Consider the following 15472-nt stretch of genomic DNA (forward strand, 5'->3'; position numbering starts at 1 on the left):
TTGCATTAATTTGGGTTGATAATGGGTATCTACCAAAGCTGGGACTCTATCATACTGAAAACAATTGTACACCCTGCAGTGTGTTTCAATGTGTTCTCCTAATCATTTTTTTAGTTTCTACATATATACTTTTCAGGTTGAGTCTTAATTCTAAACTTTACCTGATTGCACTTGCACTTTACCTTATTTGCGTTTGCACCTTAACCAGTTTTTCTATTTATGTACTTCTTTTTTATATATTTCCTGGTCATGTATGAATACATACCTACATTCTGTTTTCAGCCATTTCCAGAAAAGTTTGATTTATTTTGGTGTTAGACTTGTGCAATTACTTTTTGGAGCCAGTACTTTCGATCCAGAGGATTGGCGTACAAAATATATTTATAGTAAAAAAAAAAGTAAAATATTTCTATTTTCAGTCCGTTTAACCTTAGAAATTCCACTTTACTTATCATTTATTTTCTGAATATGATGATTTATTTTGATAATGACGATTGCATACTGTATAATTTCCTCTTGCTCCTTAGTGAGACTTATTGAATTGGTAACAGTGACAATCTATGTCTACTTTTGACAATATTGCTCAGTTCAGCCATGTGATTCCAGTTGCAATCTTTTACAATGAGAGATTTATGGCACTTATGGAGCGTAGGCGTCGGTATCACTGAAGTGACAGTGTGTCTCAGTGAATGGAAGGCAAGTTCTGAATGGAAAAAGACATGCTAATTGGAGTATGATTGTATTTTAAAGCAACCACTGGATGTTCTCAGCTGCATTATGTTGAAAATGTTGTCATCTCATTACATGACACTTCTGGCACTCTGTTTAAATCTTTATAAAAATAGAAAAGTTTATTCTCCTGGCGAGTGGGAGGAAGATGTAATGAGATGTGCCCTTAGCCTTTGTCATTTGTCTCTCAGATGTAGCATGGTATTATCTGTAGTCAGTGCTGGCAGTCGCTCCTTGTCCAAGGTAAAATGAACCACTTGTTCCAAGAACTTTGCATGAAAATGTTGAAATAGGACAAATTCTATGAAGAAGTGATATCTGAAAGGGTTACAAATTTGCTAGGTAACGCTTTCCATACCTAATGTGATATGTACTAGAATGCTAAAGATTTACAGCCTAAGGTGTCCACTTAACTTTAATATCTCCAGCTACACAGCTACAGTATTTCTCTTGGTTCCCCCAAGTATTAACATGCATACATTCTCAAGGAGGAAAGGGAAGCAAGCTGATACCATACATTTCTGGTAGCAACTGGCTCAATGTAAAAGAAAGGAACGACAGGTATCACTCACACAGCTTCTATCACTGTCCCCTGATAATGAATCATTTGAAGACAGTGCTAGAAGCTGGCAATGATGTCACTCACTGCTTCTATCTCCACCTCCTAATGATGTCTTCTTTCACAGTTAGAAGATGTGGTGGTGGAGATAGAAGCAAAATGCCTGCTCTGCAAACACCTCTCCCATGGATTCTATCACCATGACCATGGATTCAGGATATCTTCAGAGGTCGGTGAAGGAAGAAACTGTAGTAAGTGACTGCAGTGCTATCCCCCTAGCATCCTGTTCCTAGATGGGTGATAGTTGAAGTGAATGGAGCCCCAGCCTCCTGTGATGTCATTTTTGAGGCTCCTCTCAAAAGAAATTTCACAGGATGTGAAGTAAAAAAACACATATAGGGATGAGAGAGATAGGGAGAAGTGTAGGGTATTGTGTTATAAAGCTAATTACAAAAGTAGTTAGGGTGCACAGATCGATATTTAGAAAGTACATTTTAGGTGCCAGACCATCCCTTTAGCTTCCAGTTGTTTTACAAAATAACACTCAATTAGCCACAAGGGACAGTCCCAACCCTATCTTTTGTATTAAAGTGTCTAATGAGCATGTGCAAAGGTCATTGTAAAGGGAGAAGGGGCAGGGTCAGTTCTGATATCGCCCATTGTGATTGGAGGATCCTGTGTTATCAGATTATCAGATATGAATAGAGATGTTACCTGTCATTGTGATCCGCATTTATAAAAGCCCCAGTGGCCAGTATGAAAATGGTAAAGTTACTAAATTAGTTTTTTTTGTGTCACTGACTGCCTTCAGGACATCTGTCAAGTCAGCAATTTACTGAGATTATGACCTTTGGGTTTTCATTGGCTGTAAGCCATAATCATCAACATTAACATAAATAAACACTTGAAATAGATCATTCTGTTTGTAATGACTCTATAGAATATATGAGTTTCACTTTTTGTATTGAAGAACTGAAATAAATTAACTTTTTGACGATATTCTCATTTTGCGAGAAGCACGTGTATGTATAGAGCCATCTCTTTTATATACACATAAACATGTGTAACACAAAAACGTGATTTAAATTATAGGTTATTTTCTGATGACAGCTTCAGTTTGTCTTCATACCCTTCCACATCACCAGATTGAATTTAAAAACCTTCAGGAAATCAAAATGAAATACTGTATATTCAACTCTATGTCAGCAATGTGGACTGCATTTTTGCCAATGTAACCAAGCAACATGCCAGACCAGCAATGTGTCAGGCTATTAATGACTTAGGGTACTGTCACACAGTGGCACTTTTGTCGCTACGACGGTACGATCCGTGACGTTCCAGCGATATCCATACGATATCGCTGTGTCTGACACGCAGCAGCGATCAGGGACCCTGCTGAGAATCGTACGTCGTAGCAGATCGTTTGGAACTTGCTTTCGTCGCTGGATCTCCCGCTGTCATCGCTGGATCGTTGTGTGTGACAGCGATCCAGCGATGCTTTCGCTTGTAACCAGGGTAAACATCGGGTTACTAAGCGCAGGGCTGCGCTTAGTAACCCGATGTTTACCGTGGTTACCAGCGTAAAAGTAAAAAAAAAAAAAAACGTACATACTCACATTCCGGTGTCCTTCAGGTCCCTTGCCGTCTGCTTCCCGCTCTGACTGACTGCCGGCCGGAGCAGAGCACAGCGGTGACGTCACCGCTGTAATCTGCTTTCACTTTACGGCGGCACTCAGTCAGAGCGGGAAGGAGACGGCAAGGGACCTGAAGGACACCGGAATGTGAGTATGTACGGTTTGTTTTTTTTAACTTTTACGCTGGTAACCAGGGTAAACATCGGGTTACTAAGCGCGGCCCTGCGCTTAGTAACCCGATGTTTACCCTGGTTACCCGGGACCTCGGCATCGTTGGTCGCTGGAGAGCGGTCTGTGTGACAGCTCTCCAGCGACCACACAACGACTTTCCAACAATCACGGCCAGGTCGTATCGCTGGTCGTGATCGTTGGAAAGTTGCACTGTGTGACAGTACCCTAAGAATCAAGAGGACAGCCACATTGTAACCCCAGAGCACCCTCGAAAAACCCGAACAACTGCCTGAGCCCACTAACTTCCCCAATAAGTCCTTGGATTGTAACCTAACCTTCTCTAGTACTAACTGATCCTCCTTCCTGCATTAGATATGTGCCGGAAGTCATGAAAACTCACAGAGAGAGAGATCATTTGCTCCAAGATACTGGCAACACCATCCAACCAGGTTCCTATATCATCAATCTGTGAGTCAGTCATTCAGGTGATGCCACTTGTTTTGACCCACTGACTGATGACTAAGACCAACCACCTATCACTTCTTGTCTGTAGGTTGAAATTGCACACAGCCTGGAACCTGCAGTGAAAAAGAGACAGATGAGACTCTACTAAAATGCCCCTTACCACTAGCACTTGGTGCTGGAATAGGATAAAACCTAGCCCAACTGCTGCAAGGCCTTTCCATGCCAGCACATGGCATTGTAACAGCATTAATCACACTAATTTGAGCTAGTACCAGTCCATTTGAAGGCCTGGGCACAGGGGAAAGAACCACTTGTTCATTCCAGCAACCATTGCTAACCGGCATTCTGCACCCAAAGCGTAGTTCTCCTCCTTACTGACTGTACCGTGCACCTACTACTGCCCTTCTTGCCATGAGTGTTGGTAGTTACTGCAAATCTGATGTACATAGCACCTGTGGCTACAAGGTACAACTCAAAACTCCTTGCACTTGCCAGCCACCAAGCTCCAGTACTTTTCTTTTTGTCCCTTACCTTGCATTAAATTATGGCCAACCTCAAAGATGGACTATGACTACCACTTTGAATGTAAAACTCCCTGACACACTGAAGTGACCTCTCTCGTTCTCTAGCCAGAAATTAGCAACTATCACCATCTAACAACATTTACAACCACCATGTTCTCACCACTCTACTGTTAATTTTCACCCCTACTTAGCTGGGGTTCTTGACCAAACTTTCCTTAGCGTGCGCTCCATGCCAGCTCCCTGCAGCAAACATCAGAAGAACTTAGGGATGTAATGTTCCTTAGTGATTGATCATAAGTGAATGTTTCTGCTCTGCCACAGTGAATTGAGTTTATGTTAGTAGGGTAGAAGGAGAGAGTCACAATCTGATTATTTCTATATTTCCTGGGGTAGGGTATTAATTATCCAGATAATGCCATGCAAATTACTTGCGTGGGTCTCTGTTAAAAATAGTAGTAAAGACATTCAGATAATTAATTTTCATTTCTGTATGAATGTTTTTACAATTCAGAAAAATGATATTACCCTGTGACTATTTGACCTTCAAGAAAAGCTACACAAAGAAAAGAAATACCGTAATCAAAATGTCTTCACCAACTGAGCTAGCATGTAAGCTGTTACCTTTGTATCATTAAGTTATAATAGTTTACTCCTTCTTGTTCTTTTAGGGGTGCAACATCGGTTGTGTACAGATGCAGACAAAAGGGAACTCAGAAGCCTTATGCAGTCAAAATGTTGAAGAAAACAGTGAGTTGACACTTTTAAACATTATAATAATTTTCTTTAAATGATTAAAGCAAATTTGGTTTAATAAAGAAATTAAACAGTATTCATATTATTTCTATTAAAGGCAAATGGTAAATGTAACTGAACCTCTTTGTCAAACTTAAAAATGTTCTGATATTCTATACACAGAGTGGTGACTGAACCCACACTGCCACCTTTCCCGTGACTGAAACTGGAGCGCTACCGAGAGGAATAAAGTTCATTTCCGCCTGACAGGGGGGTCTAAGTGCTGGCTCTGAGAAGGTTCAGAACTCTTTTAACCTGCAGGTTAAATGCATATCTGCAGGTTAATAGTGTTTTTTTTACATGACAAGTTCCCTTTAATGTAAGATCTGTTACTGATTCATGAAATTCACCCAGCAAACCCATATTCTGCCCAATTGCAAAATATTAAAGATCTAAGAAGTTATTTTGATGGAAAGGCCTACATCATTACAGTAAATTCACTATGGGAAATCTTTGCTATTTATGGCTTAATGAGTTAAAAAGGATTGATGTTACTCAAAGCTACACTACACTTATGTTTATGGTGAAAGAAACCATTTCTAATGTGTGGATGTTGCTTATCTGGACATCGGACAGCATCAACTCAGTGTTATCTTTTAAAAATTAGTAAAAATTGAAATGCCACCCCTCCCCGCAGTGTAATTTAAATCTGCAGTGAACAAATGTTTTTCCGTCATTGGTTTTGGGGGTTTGCTTTTACGATATTCATTATTACTTATTTACTTTAGAAGGCTTGAACCTGCTATAGTCTGATTGCTTACACTATATACTGCAATACCACAATATTAAAATATATAAAACAAATTACTATCTCTGAAGGAATACAGAAGAAGAACCACCATGAGTACAGGAATACAACCTCAGAACCACCATCAATACAGTGCTGGAATGATCATCAGTACATGAATATAGCACCAAAACAAGCATCTGTACTTGAATACAGCACTAGAACAGTCACCAGTACATGGAAATAGCATCAGAACAACCATCAGTACATGAATATATCACCAGACCCATCATCAGTACAGGAATACAACATCAGAACCACCATTAGTGCATGAATATACAGTATCACTATCATCAGATGGTATCAAATTGGTATTAAAGGGAATATTTCTCAGCAGGATCAACCCTCCTGAGCCATCTATGTAAGCATGCAAGTGATAGAAAGTTGAATGCAAATGAGTTGTTAAGACCTATGGGCTAGAAACAGATCTGCACAAGAATTTGCCTCCAGGGCTTATTTTAAATGAAAAAAAGTGTTACCAGTATGAACCAGATGTCTGACTGAAATTTTGCGCTCATAATATCACACATCTCTGCAGTGAGATCAGAACTATTACAGTACAGCGGAGCTAGCACAGTGCAGCAGATCTAACACAGTACAGTAGAAGTGATATTTGTCTCAATACAAAAATATTTGCAGCTGCATGTCGTCTCAGGTTTGGAGAAGAACAGTACAGCAGAGCAAACAATACTGTGAGAAGACAACTGCAAATGTGATTGTTGTGTTTGTAATGAGACAAAGTTCACTTTTGCTGTACTGTGTTATGTTAGCTCTTCTGTAATTTGTTAGTTATGATCTCACTGCAGAGCTGTGTAAGACTAAAGTCTCAATATTACTTGTTTCACACTAGTAACACCTTTAATTTAAAATAAGCTGTGGATGCAGATTGTCATGTAGAACTGTGTTCGGCCCAGAGATCTTAATAGATCATTTACATGTAAGAGAAACATGGATCTCTCTGGAATAAGGTTTTGTATATTACATTTAAAGGTATCATTTTATTCAACTTTCTAAGACCTCCATGCTCATATAGAGGAGTTAAGAAGGTTGATCACTCTGACAGATTCTCTTTAGCAGTGGTAAGGCAATCCTAGGAATTGTTGTTACCAGTCATCATCAGACAGTAACCACACAGGAACCACAGCACTGATTAGATGCAGACAGTATTACAAATAAACATTTATACCCAAGTACTTTATGAGTGATATCTTTTCTCATCCCTTTTGTCTCCATCTGGTCCATTACCACATTATTACTAGCATATACAATATTGATAATACCCGCATACTGATCATTAATCAAAACCACCGTACTATCACTGATATTATCACCATATAATATTGTTTTACACTAGAGCTCTGCTGAAAATTTACTGTATTTACTGTATATGCTGAACAGCCACTCGCCAGTGGCATTCTTGATGATCCTAGTCATTCATTTTCTGTTTGCTTTTCCATTTGGGCCAGACCGTCATTACCAATTCTTCCATCCTTAACTCATCCCTGCAAAATGTAACACCGATATATTTGGTTTACTGCATTTCCATCACCCTCCTCACATCCCCCACTTTCACAGAAACCCTATAGTTCTAGAACCAGTTCCTCAGACAGCAATAATGTCTTGTCTATACTCTTATACAATAATTCTGTCCTTTCTGTGCTTCCTATTATTAAAGGGAACCTGTCAGCAGGATTTGGCACAGTAACCTACAGACAGTGTTAGGTTGGGGCCGTTATACTGATTAAAATGATACCTTGGTTGATGAAATCCATCTTGTGGTTGTTTTTTAACCCCTTACTGACATCGGACGGGATAGTACGTCTGATGTCAGCTCCCCTGCTTTGATGCAGGGCTCCGCGGTGAGCCCGCATCAAAGCCGGGACATGTCAGCTGTTTTGAACAGCTGACATGTGCCCGAAATAGCGGCGGGTGAAATCGCGATTCACCCGCCGCTATTAACTAGTTAAATGCCGCTGTCAAACGCAGACAGCGGCATTTAACTACCGCATCCGGCCGGGGCGGCCGGAAATGACGGCATCGCCGACCCCCGTCACATGATCGGAGGTCGACGATGCTTCTCCATTGTAACCATAGAGGTCCTTGAGACCTCTATGGCTACAGATCCCTGGTAGCTGTGAGCGCCACCCTGTGGTCGGCGCTCACAGCACACCTGATTTTCTACTACATAGCAGCGAACAGCAGATCGCTGCTATGTAGCAGAGGCGATCGTGCTGTGCCTGCTTCTAGCCTCCCATGGAGGCTATTGAAGCATGGCAAAAGTTAAAAAAAAAGTTAAAAAAAATGTGAAAAAAATAAAAAAAATATTAAAGTTTAAATCACCCCCCTTTCGCCCCATTGAAAATAAATCAATTAAAAAAAAATCAAATCTACACATATTTGGTATCGCCACGTTCAGAATCGCCCAATCTATCAATAAAAAAAAGCATTAACCTGATCGCTAAACGGCGTAACGAGAAAAAAAATCGAAACGCCAGAATTACGGTCTTTTGGTCGCTGCGACATTGCATTAAAATGCAATAACGGGCGATCAAAAGAACGTATCTGCACCGAATTGGAATCATTAAAAACGCCAGCTCGGCACGCAAAAAATAAGCCCTCAACTGACCCCAGATCATGAAAAATGGAGACGCTACGAGTATCGGAAAATGGCGCAATTTTTTTTTTTTTTTAGCAAAGTTTGGAATTTTTTTTCACCACTTAGGTAAAAAATAACCTAGTCATGTTAGGTGTCTATGAACTTGTAGTGACCTGGAGAATCATAATGGCAGGTCAGTTTTAGCATTTAGTGAACCTAGCAAAAAAGCCAAGCAAAAAACAAGTGTGGGATTGCACTTTTTTTGCAATTTCACCGCACTTGGAATTTTTTTCCTGATTTCTAGTACACGACATGGTAAAACCAATGGTGTCATTCAAAAGTACAACTCGTCCCCCAAAAAATAAGCCCTCACATGGCCAAATTGATGGAAAAATAAAAAAGTTATGGCTCTGGGAAGGAGGGAAGTGAAAAACGAACACTGAAAAACGAAAAATCCCACAGTCATGAAGGGGTTAATCTTTATTTTCAGTTTTGAGTTAATGATATGCTTGTGCTCCGAGGTGGCCTGTGGGGGGTCTTCATGTGGTGCTCTGATTAGGTATTCATAATGCAGACTGCTTACAGGTCACTGATCCCTCACTGACCTGCCCCCTAGTTTACATAATGAATATCTGTACATATGGAAGAAAAAAGCAGAAACGCTTGATGCAGGCAGAACCATTTTGGAAACTTCTCCTGAGCATGGCGATACCCCATATGTGGGAGAAATCTACTGTTTGAGCACACGGCAGGGCTCGGAATGGAAGGAACGCCATTTCACTTTTTGTCAGTAAAATTTGCTGGCATAATTAGCAGACGCCATGTCATGTTTGGAGAGCAAAAACAACCAAAAGAGGAAAAATCCTCCACTATTATTGAAAAAAACACCAAAACACAGGCAAAGATGCTTACCTGTCCAGGCCTCTAAACAAATGCACTGTCAGGGCGCAGTGGACCCATTTAAAGATGGCGGCTACACAGGTGCAGTAATACCGATGAGGCAGCCAACCTACAATCAGGGATTGGCAGCTTGGCACACCAGTGCAAACAAAAAATAATCTGAACGCGGCGATGTTCACACAAAAAATGCAGAGCATCTGGCTCACAATCACATCCTATTAATGACACCCTATGGTGGGCTGCCCAGTGCTAACTATAATGCATTCCATTTGAACAGAGGCCACAGTTTACAGAGCCAGCTGGGCCCAGCTAAATAAATAAAGTGCACAAAAACACATAACAATATACAGTGGGGCAAAAAAGTATTTAGTCAGTCAGCAATAGTGCAAGTTCCACCACTTAAAAAGATGAGAGGCGTCTGTAATTTACATCATAGGTAGACCTCAACTATGGGAGACAAACTGAGAAAAAAAAATCCAGAAAATCACATTTTCTGTTTTTTTATCATTTTATTTGCATATTATGGTGGAAAATAAGTATTTGGTCAGAAACAAACAATCAAGATTTCTGGCTCTCACAGACCTGTAACTTCTTCTTTAAGAGTCTCCTCTTTCCTCCACTCATTACCTGTAGTAATGGCACCTGTTTAAACTTGTTATCAGTATAAAAAGACACCTGTGCACACCCTCAAACAGTCTGACTCCAAACTCCACTATGGTGAAGACCAAAGAGCTGTCAAAGGACACCAGAAACAAAATTGTAGCCCTGCACCAGGCTGGGAAGACTGAATCTGCAATAGCCAACCAGCTTGGAGTGAAGAAATCAACAGTGGGAGCAATAATTAGAAAATGGAAGACATTCAAGACCACTGATAATCTCCCTCGATCTGGGGCTCCACGCAAAATCCCACCCCGTGGGGTCAGAATGATCACAAGAACGGTGAGCAAAAATCCCAGAACCACGCGGGGGGACCTAGTGAATGAACTGCAGAGAGCTGGGACCAATGTAACAAGGCCTACCATAAGTAACACACTACGCCACCATGGACTCAGATCCTGCAGTGCCAGACGTGTCCCACTGCTTAAGCCAGTACATGTCCGGGCCCGTCTGAAGTTTGCTAGAGAGCATTTGGATGATCCAGAGGAGTTTTGGGAGAATGTCCTATGGTCTGATGAAACCAAACTGGAACTGTTTGGTAGAAACACAACTTGTCGTGTTTGGAGGAAAAAGAATACTGAGTTGCATCCATCCAACACCATACCTACTGTAAAGCATGGTGGTGGAAACATCATGCTTTGGGGCTGTTTCTCTGCAAAGGGGCCAGGACGACTGATCCGGGTACATGAAAGAATGAATGGGACCATGTATCGTGAGATTTTGAGTGCAAACCTCCTTCCATCAGCAAAGGCATTGAAGATGAAACGTGGCTGGGTCTTTCAACATGACAATGATCCAAAGCACACCGCCAGGGCAACGAAGGAGTGGCTTCGTAAGAAGCATTTCAAGGTCCTGGAGTGGCCTAGCCAGTCTCCAGATCTCAACCCTATAGAAAACCTTTGGAGGGAGTTGAAAGTCCGTGTTGCCAAGCGAAAAGCCAAAAACATCACTGCTCTAGAGGAGATCTGCATGGAGGAATGGGCCAACATACCAACAACAGTGTGTGGCAACCTTGTGAAGACTTACAGAAAACTGTTTGACCTCTGTCATTGCCAACAAAGGATATATTACAAAGCATTGAGATTAAATTTTGTTTCTGACCAAATACTTATTTTCCACCATAATATGCAAATAAAATGATAAAAAAACAGAAAATGTGATTTTCTGGATTTTTTTTTCTCAGTTTGTCTCCCATAGTTGAGGTCTACCTATGATGTAAATTACAGATGCCTCTCATCTTTTTAAGTGGTGGAACTTGCACTATTGCTGACTGACTAAATACTTTTTTGCCCCACTGTATGTATATGTAAGGTATTAGTTTATATTATGGCCACAATATGTAAGCTGCCAACCCATGTCAAGGGTCCTCACATTTTCCAGTCCTACTCTATCAACAAAAACAACCAAAAGAGGAAAAATCCTCCACTATTATTGAAAAAAAACACAAAAAAAACACAGGCAAAGATGCTTACCTGTCCAGGCCGCTAAACAAATTTCTGTGTGAACATCGTTGCATACAGATTATTTTTTGTTTGCACTAGTGTGCCAAGCGGCCAATCCCTGATTGTAGGCTGGCTGCCTCATCGGTATTACTGCTCCTGTGTAGTTGCCATCTTTACTTGGGTCCGCTGCACCCTGATTTGCATTTGTTTAGAGGCCTGGACAGGTAAGAATCTTTGCCTGTGTTTTGGCATGTTTGGAGAGCCCCTAATGTACAGTGGAAACCCCCAACAAGTGACACCATTTTGGAAACTAGACGCCTTAGGGAACTTATCTAGATGTGTATTAAGCACCTTGAACCCACAAGTGCTTCACAGAAGTTTATAAGTTAAGCCGTGAAAATAAAAAAAATCACATATTTCCCAGACAAATCGTTTTTTTAGCTCCAAATTTTGCATTTTAATAAGGGGAACAGGAGAAATTGCTCCATACAATTTGTTGTGCAGATACCCCATATGTGTAGGAAAACAACTGTTTGGGTGCATGGCAAGGCTTGAAAGGAAAATGTAAAATTTGCTGGAATAATTAGCGGTTGCCATGTCGCGTTTGGAGAGCCCCTGATGTGCCTAAACAGTGGAAACCCCCCACAAATGACACCATTTTGGAAACTACAGATTAAATATATATATATATTAAAAAAAAAATATATATATATATATATATATATATATATATATATATATATATACCTGCGCTAAGATATGCATATACAAAAAACCATAACTATTACCTATCAAAAGGGGGGGGGAGGGCGATGCTGAAAGCAGTACGATAATCCGTATATAAATCCACCAGGACCTTCAAACCCTGAGAACAAGAATAAGAATAAACACATAGAATGGTAAGCAAGAATATGGAACTATTGTGACGGCTATACTTTAAAATGATTTAAAAAACAAGGTTGCGGAACTACATTTAAAATTGCACGCGATATTAACCAAAAAAAGGAAAAGAGAGTGCTACATACTATTCGGCGTGCAGACACCTAAAGCTGAGGAGAGTCAGTAGCGAAGACACAGGTGCTCTTATTAAAATTGCAGTAGATAAGTTACTTTCCTTTCTGATGATCAGCGATGTAACGAGATTGTGATCCCTCGGCGTGCTGTCCCGGCCGGTGACAGCCGCCCGTGCGGGGAGAAGTGGGTATGAAATGAGCGCTCAGTAACGTTGCAGCTGACAGGACCTTCGGAGTATTCGGGTCACGTGTCCGGTGCGTCACGTGGTGCCCTTGCTTGGAAGTACGGAGCACTGTAGGAGCCAAAATTAACCAACGCGTTTCGGAATAAACACGGATTCCTTCTTCAGGGTATGGCTCCCGTTGTGCTTTGTTGGCTATATATAGCCTTGGCTCCCATGTTATGTGTCAATCAAATGCAAAAAGTTCCACTCCCGTATTAAGTCCCTTCGGCTTTAGTGTGTCTAACTCAAAGATACATCTGGTTTCCTCCCTAGACATTTGTTTAATATAGTCACCTTTACGCCAGTCAGTATGGACCACCTTAATCCCAGACACTTTTGTCCCCAGTACGGAACCCCCATGATAGATTGAAAAATGTTTTGAAAGCGGGTGGTCCCCATATTTTTCTTTATATTGCGGAGATGTTCGCTAATTCTCCTACAGAGAGAACGTTTTGTATGTCCTATGTAGAGCTTCTTACAGGGACATTCAATTGCATAGATCTGCAACGTTACCGAGCGCTCATTTCATACCCACTTCTCCCCGCACGGGCGGCTGTCACCGGCCGGGACAGCACGCCGAGGGATCACAATCTCGTTACATCGCTGATCATCAGAAAGGAAAGTAACTTATCTACTGCAATTTTAATAAGAGCACCTGTGTCTTCGCTACTGACTCTCCTCAGCTTTAGGTGTCTGCACGCCAAATAGTATGTAGCACTCTCTTTTCCTTTTTTTGGTTACTATCGCGTGCAATTTTAAATGTAGTTCCGCAACCTTGTTTTTTAAATCATTTTAAAGTATAGCCGTCACAATAGTTCCATATTCTTGCTTACCATTCTATGTGTTTATTCTTATTCTTGTTCTCAGAGTTTGAAGGTCCTGGTGGATTTATATACGGATTATCGTACTGCTTTCAGCATCGCCCCCCCCTTTTGATAGGTAATAGTTATGGTTTTTTGTATATGCATATCTTAGCGCAGGTATATATATATATATATATATATATATATATATATATATATTTTAATATATATATTTTTAATCTGTATTTATTAGATCATCTTCTCGCCCTTTGTGGTTTAGGGGCTATACCAGCTGCTTTTTTATGCCCTTTTTTCATTAGCGCCGCTACACCACCCGTTTAATCATCATTTTGGAAACTAGACCCCTTTGGGACTTTATTTAGATGTGCATTGAACCCCAGGTGCTTCAGAGAAGTTTATAACGTTAAGCCGTGGAAATAAAAAAATCACATTTTTCCCACAAAAATCTTTTTTAGCTACAAATTTTGTATTTTCACAAGAGCAAAAGGAGAAAATGGACCCCAAAGTTTGGTGTGCAATTTCTCCTGAGTTCACTGATACCCCAAATGTGGTCAAAAACTACTTTTGAGGCACAGTGCAAAGCTCAGGTAGGAAGTAGCACCATATTACAGTGCAGATTTTGCTGCATTTATTTGAGGATGCCATGTTACATTGGCAGAGCCCCTGAAGTGCCAGAACAGCAGAACCCCCCATAAGTGACCTCATTTTACCAATTAAACCTCTCAATGAATTCATCTAGGGGTGCAGTGATTATATTGATACCACAGGTGTGTCACAGGCTTTTATACCATTGGGCAGAGAAGAAAAAATAATTTACATTTTTACCACCAAGATTATTACTATTATTTATTATTATAGCGCCATTTATTCCATAGCGCTTTACATGTGAGGAGGGGTATACATTGTGTGGTAGCCCCATGTTTTACATTTTCACACTGGGAAATGGGTACAAATGGCATCAAAATTTGTCCCACAATTTCTGCTGAATATAGAACTACCCTATATGTGGATGTTCAGTACTACTTATGGAGAGAGTTGGGAGGGATGGAGCGCTAATTGTCACCTGGAGTGCAGAGTTTCCTAGACTAGTTTGTGGATTCCATATAAAGAGCCCCTAAGTACTAGAAAAGCAGAATCCCCCCTCAAGTGACCACATTTTGGAAATTATAACTCTTTGGAAATTTATCTACAGATGTGGTGAGGATTTTGACTCCATGGGTGTTTTCCAGAAACAAGCAGCATTGAATGTTGCTGAGTGAAAATTGCAAACTGCCATTGTAGTGACCAGTACGTTATGCCCAGGTCATGCTTCTGGAGACATGCATCTGCAAATTAGGCTGGCTCTCATCACTACAGAAATGCCAGTCACCTGGGTGTTAAATGTGGTTTAGGATCACTGGGTCTCAGAAGGGAAGGGGGGTATTTGGATTTGGGAGAACAGAATTTGCTGAATTTCTTTTGGCGGGTGAGGAGCCATTTTGCTTTTCCAGAGCCTTTGTACTTCAAGCAATGTGAAAGCCCCCTATATTTCCATTAACAGATGACAGACCTGAGTGGGGACTTGCTTTTTTTGTGGATTGAGTTGAGGCTTTTATTGGGAACATTTTACATAACGTTTGGGATCACAGTTATCCGGTGCACTACGCTGACCACTTACTTTGGGGTTTCCATCTAAATCTCTGACTGACCTAATTCAGATGAAACCCCCAAGGGATCCGTTCACTATAATGAGGCAGCAAATTTACTCTGCACTCCGTCTGGCCTCTGTTCAGCGGTGTCCTTTTCAGGAGCGCACAAAACTGTCGCTGACGGAACTTTTATGGAATCCTAAAAGGTTGGACATCGCCAGATCACAGGTCAGATGGCATTTACAGTGGCTCTATCTGCCTCATTATAGGGAATCTTCCGCTAGGTGTTCTGTCTGAATCACATATTTCAGCGCCATACACATACTATACTTCTCAGAGCAGTATATGTACGGCACATGTCGGGAAGGAGTTAAAGAGTCTAAATTGAAGGATGTGCTTCGATAAAATGTCAGGAACTGATTAGAAGTATTCACTTTATATTTCTTCACTAACATCAATCAATTGGTTAAAAGCTGCCAATTATTTCTATATGTATGCAAGTTAGATTTACATATTTGACTAAAATG

At 40.8% G+C, this 15472-nt stretch overlaps 1 protein-coding gene across 1 annotated transcript in view; it reads left to right on the forward strand.

The window, feature by feature from the left end:
• Nucleotides 1-15472, forward strand: part of CAMK4 (calcium/calmodulin dependent protein kinase IV) — a 354738-nt gene that overhangs the window by 196016 nt on the left and 143250 nt on the right. The window contains exon 2 of the mRNA XM_077290272.1: nucleotides 4751-4829. Within this exon, the coding sequence (XP_077146387.1) occupies nucleotides 4751-4829 (79 nt within the window). The remainder of the gene's footprint in view (nucleotides 1-4750; nucleotides 4830-15472) is intronic.

The sequence above is a fragment of the Ranitomeya variabilis genome, chromosome 1 (genome assembly GCF_051348905.1).
Source record: "Ranitomeya variabilis isolate aRanVar5 chromosome 1, aRanVar5.hap1, whole genome shotgun sequence".
In the NCBI taxonomy this organism is placed as follows: domain Eukaryota; kingdom Metazoa; phylum Chordata; class Amphibia; order Anura; family Dendrobatidae; genus Ranitomeya; species Ranitomeya variabilis.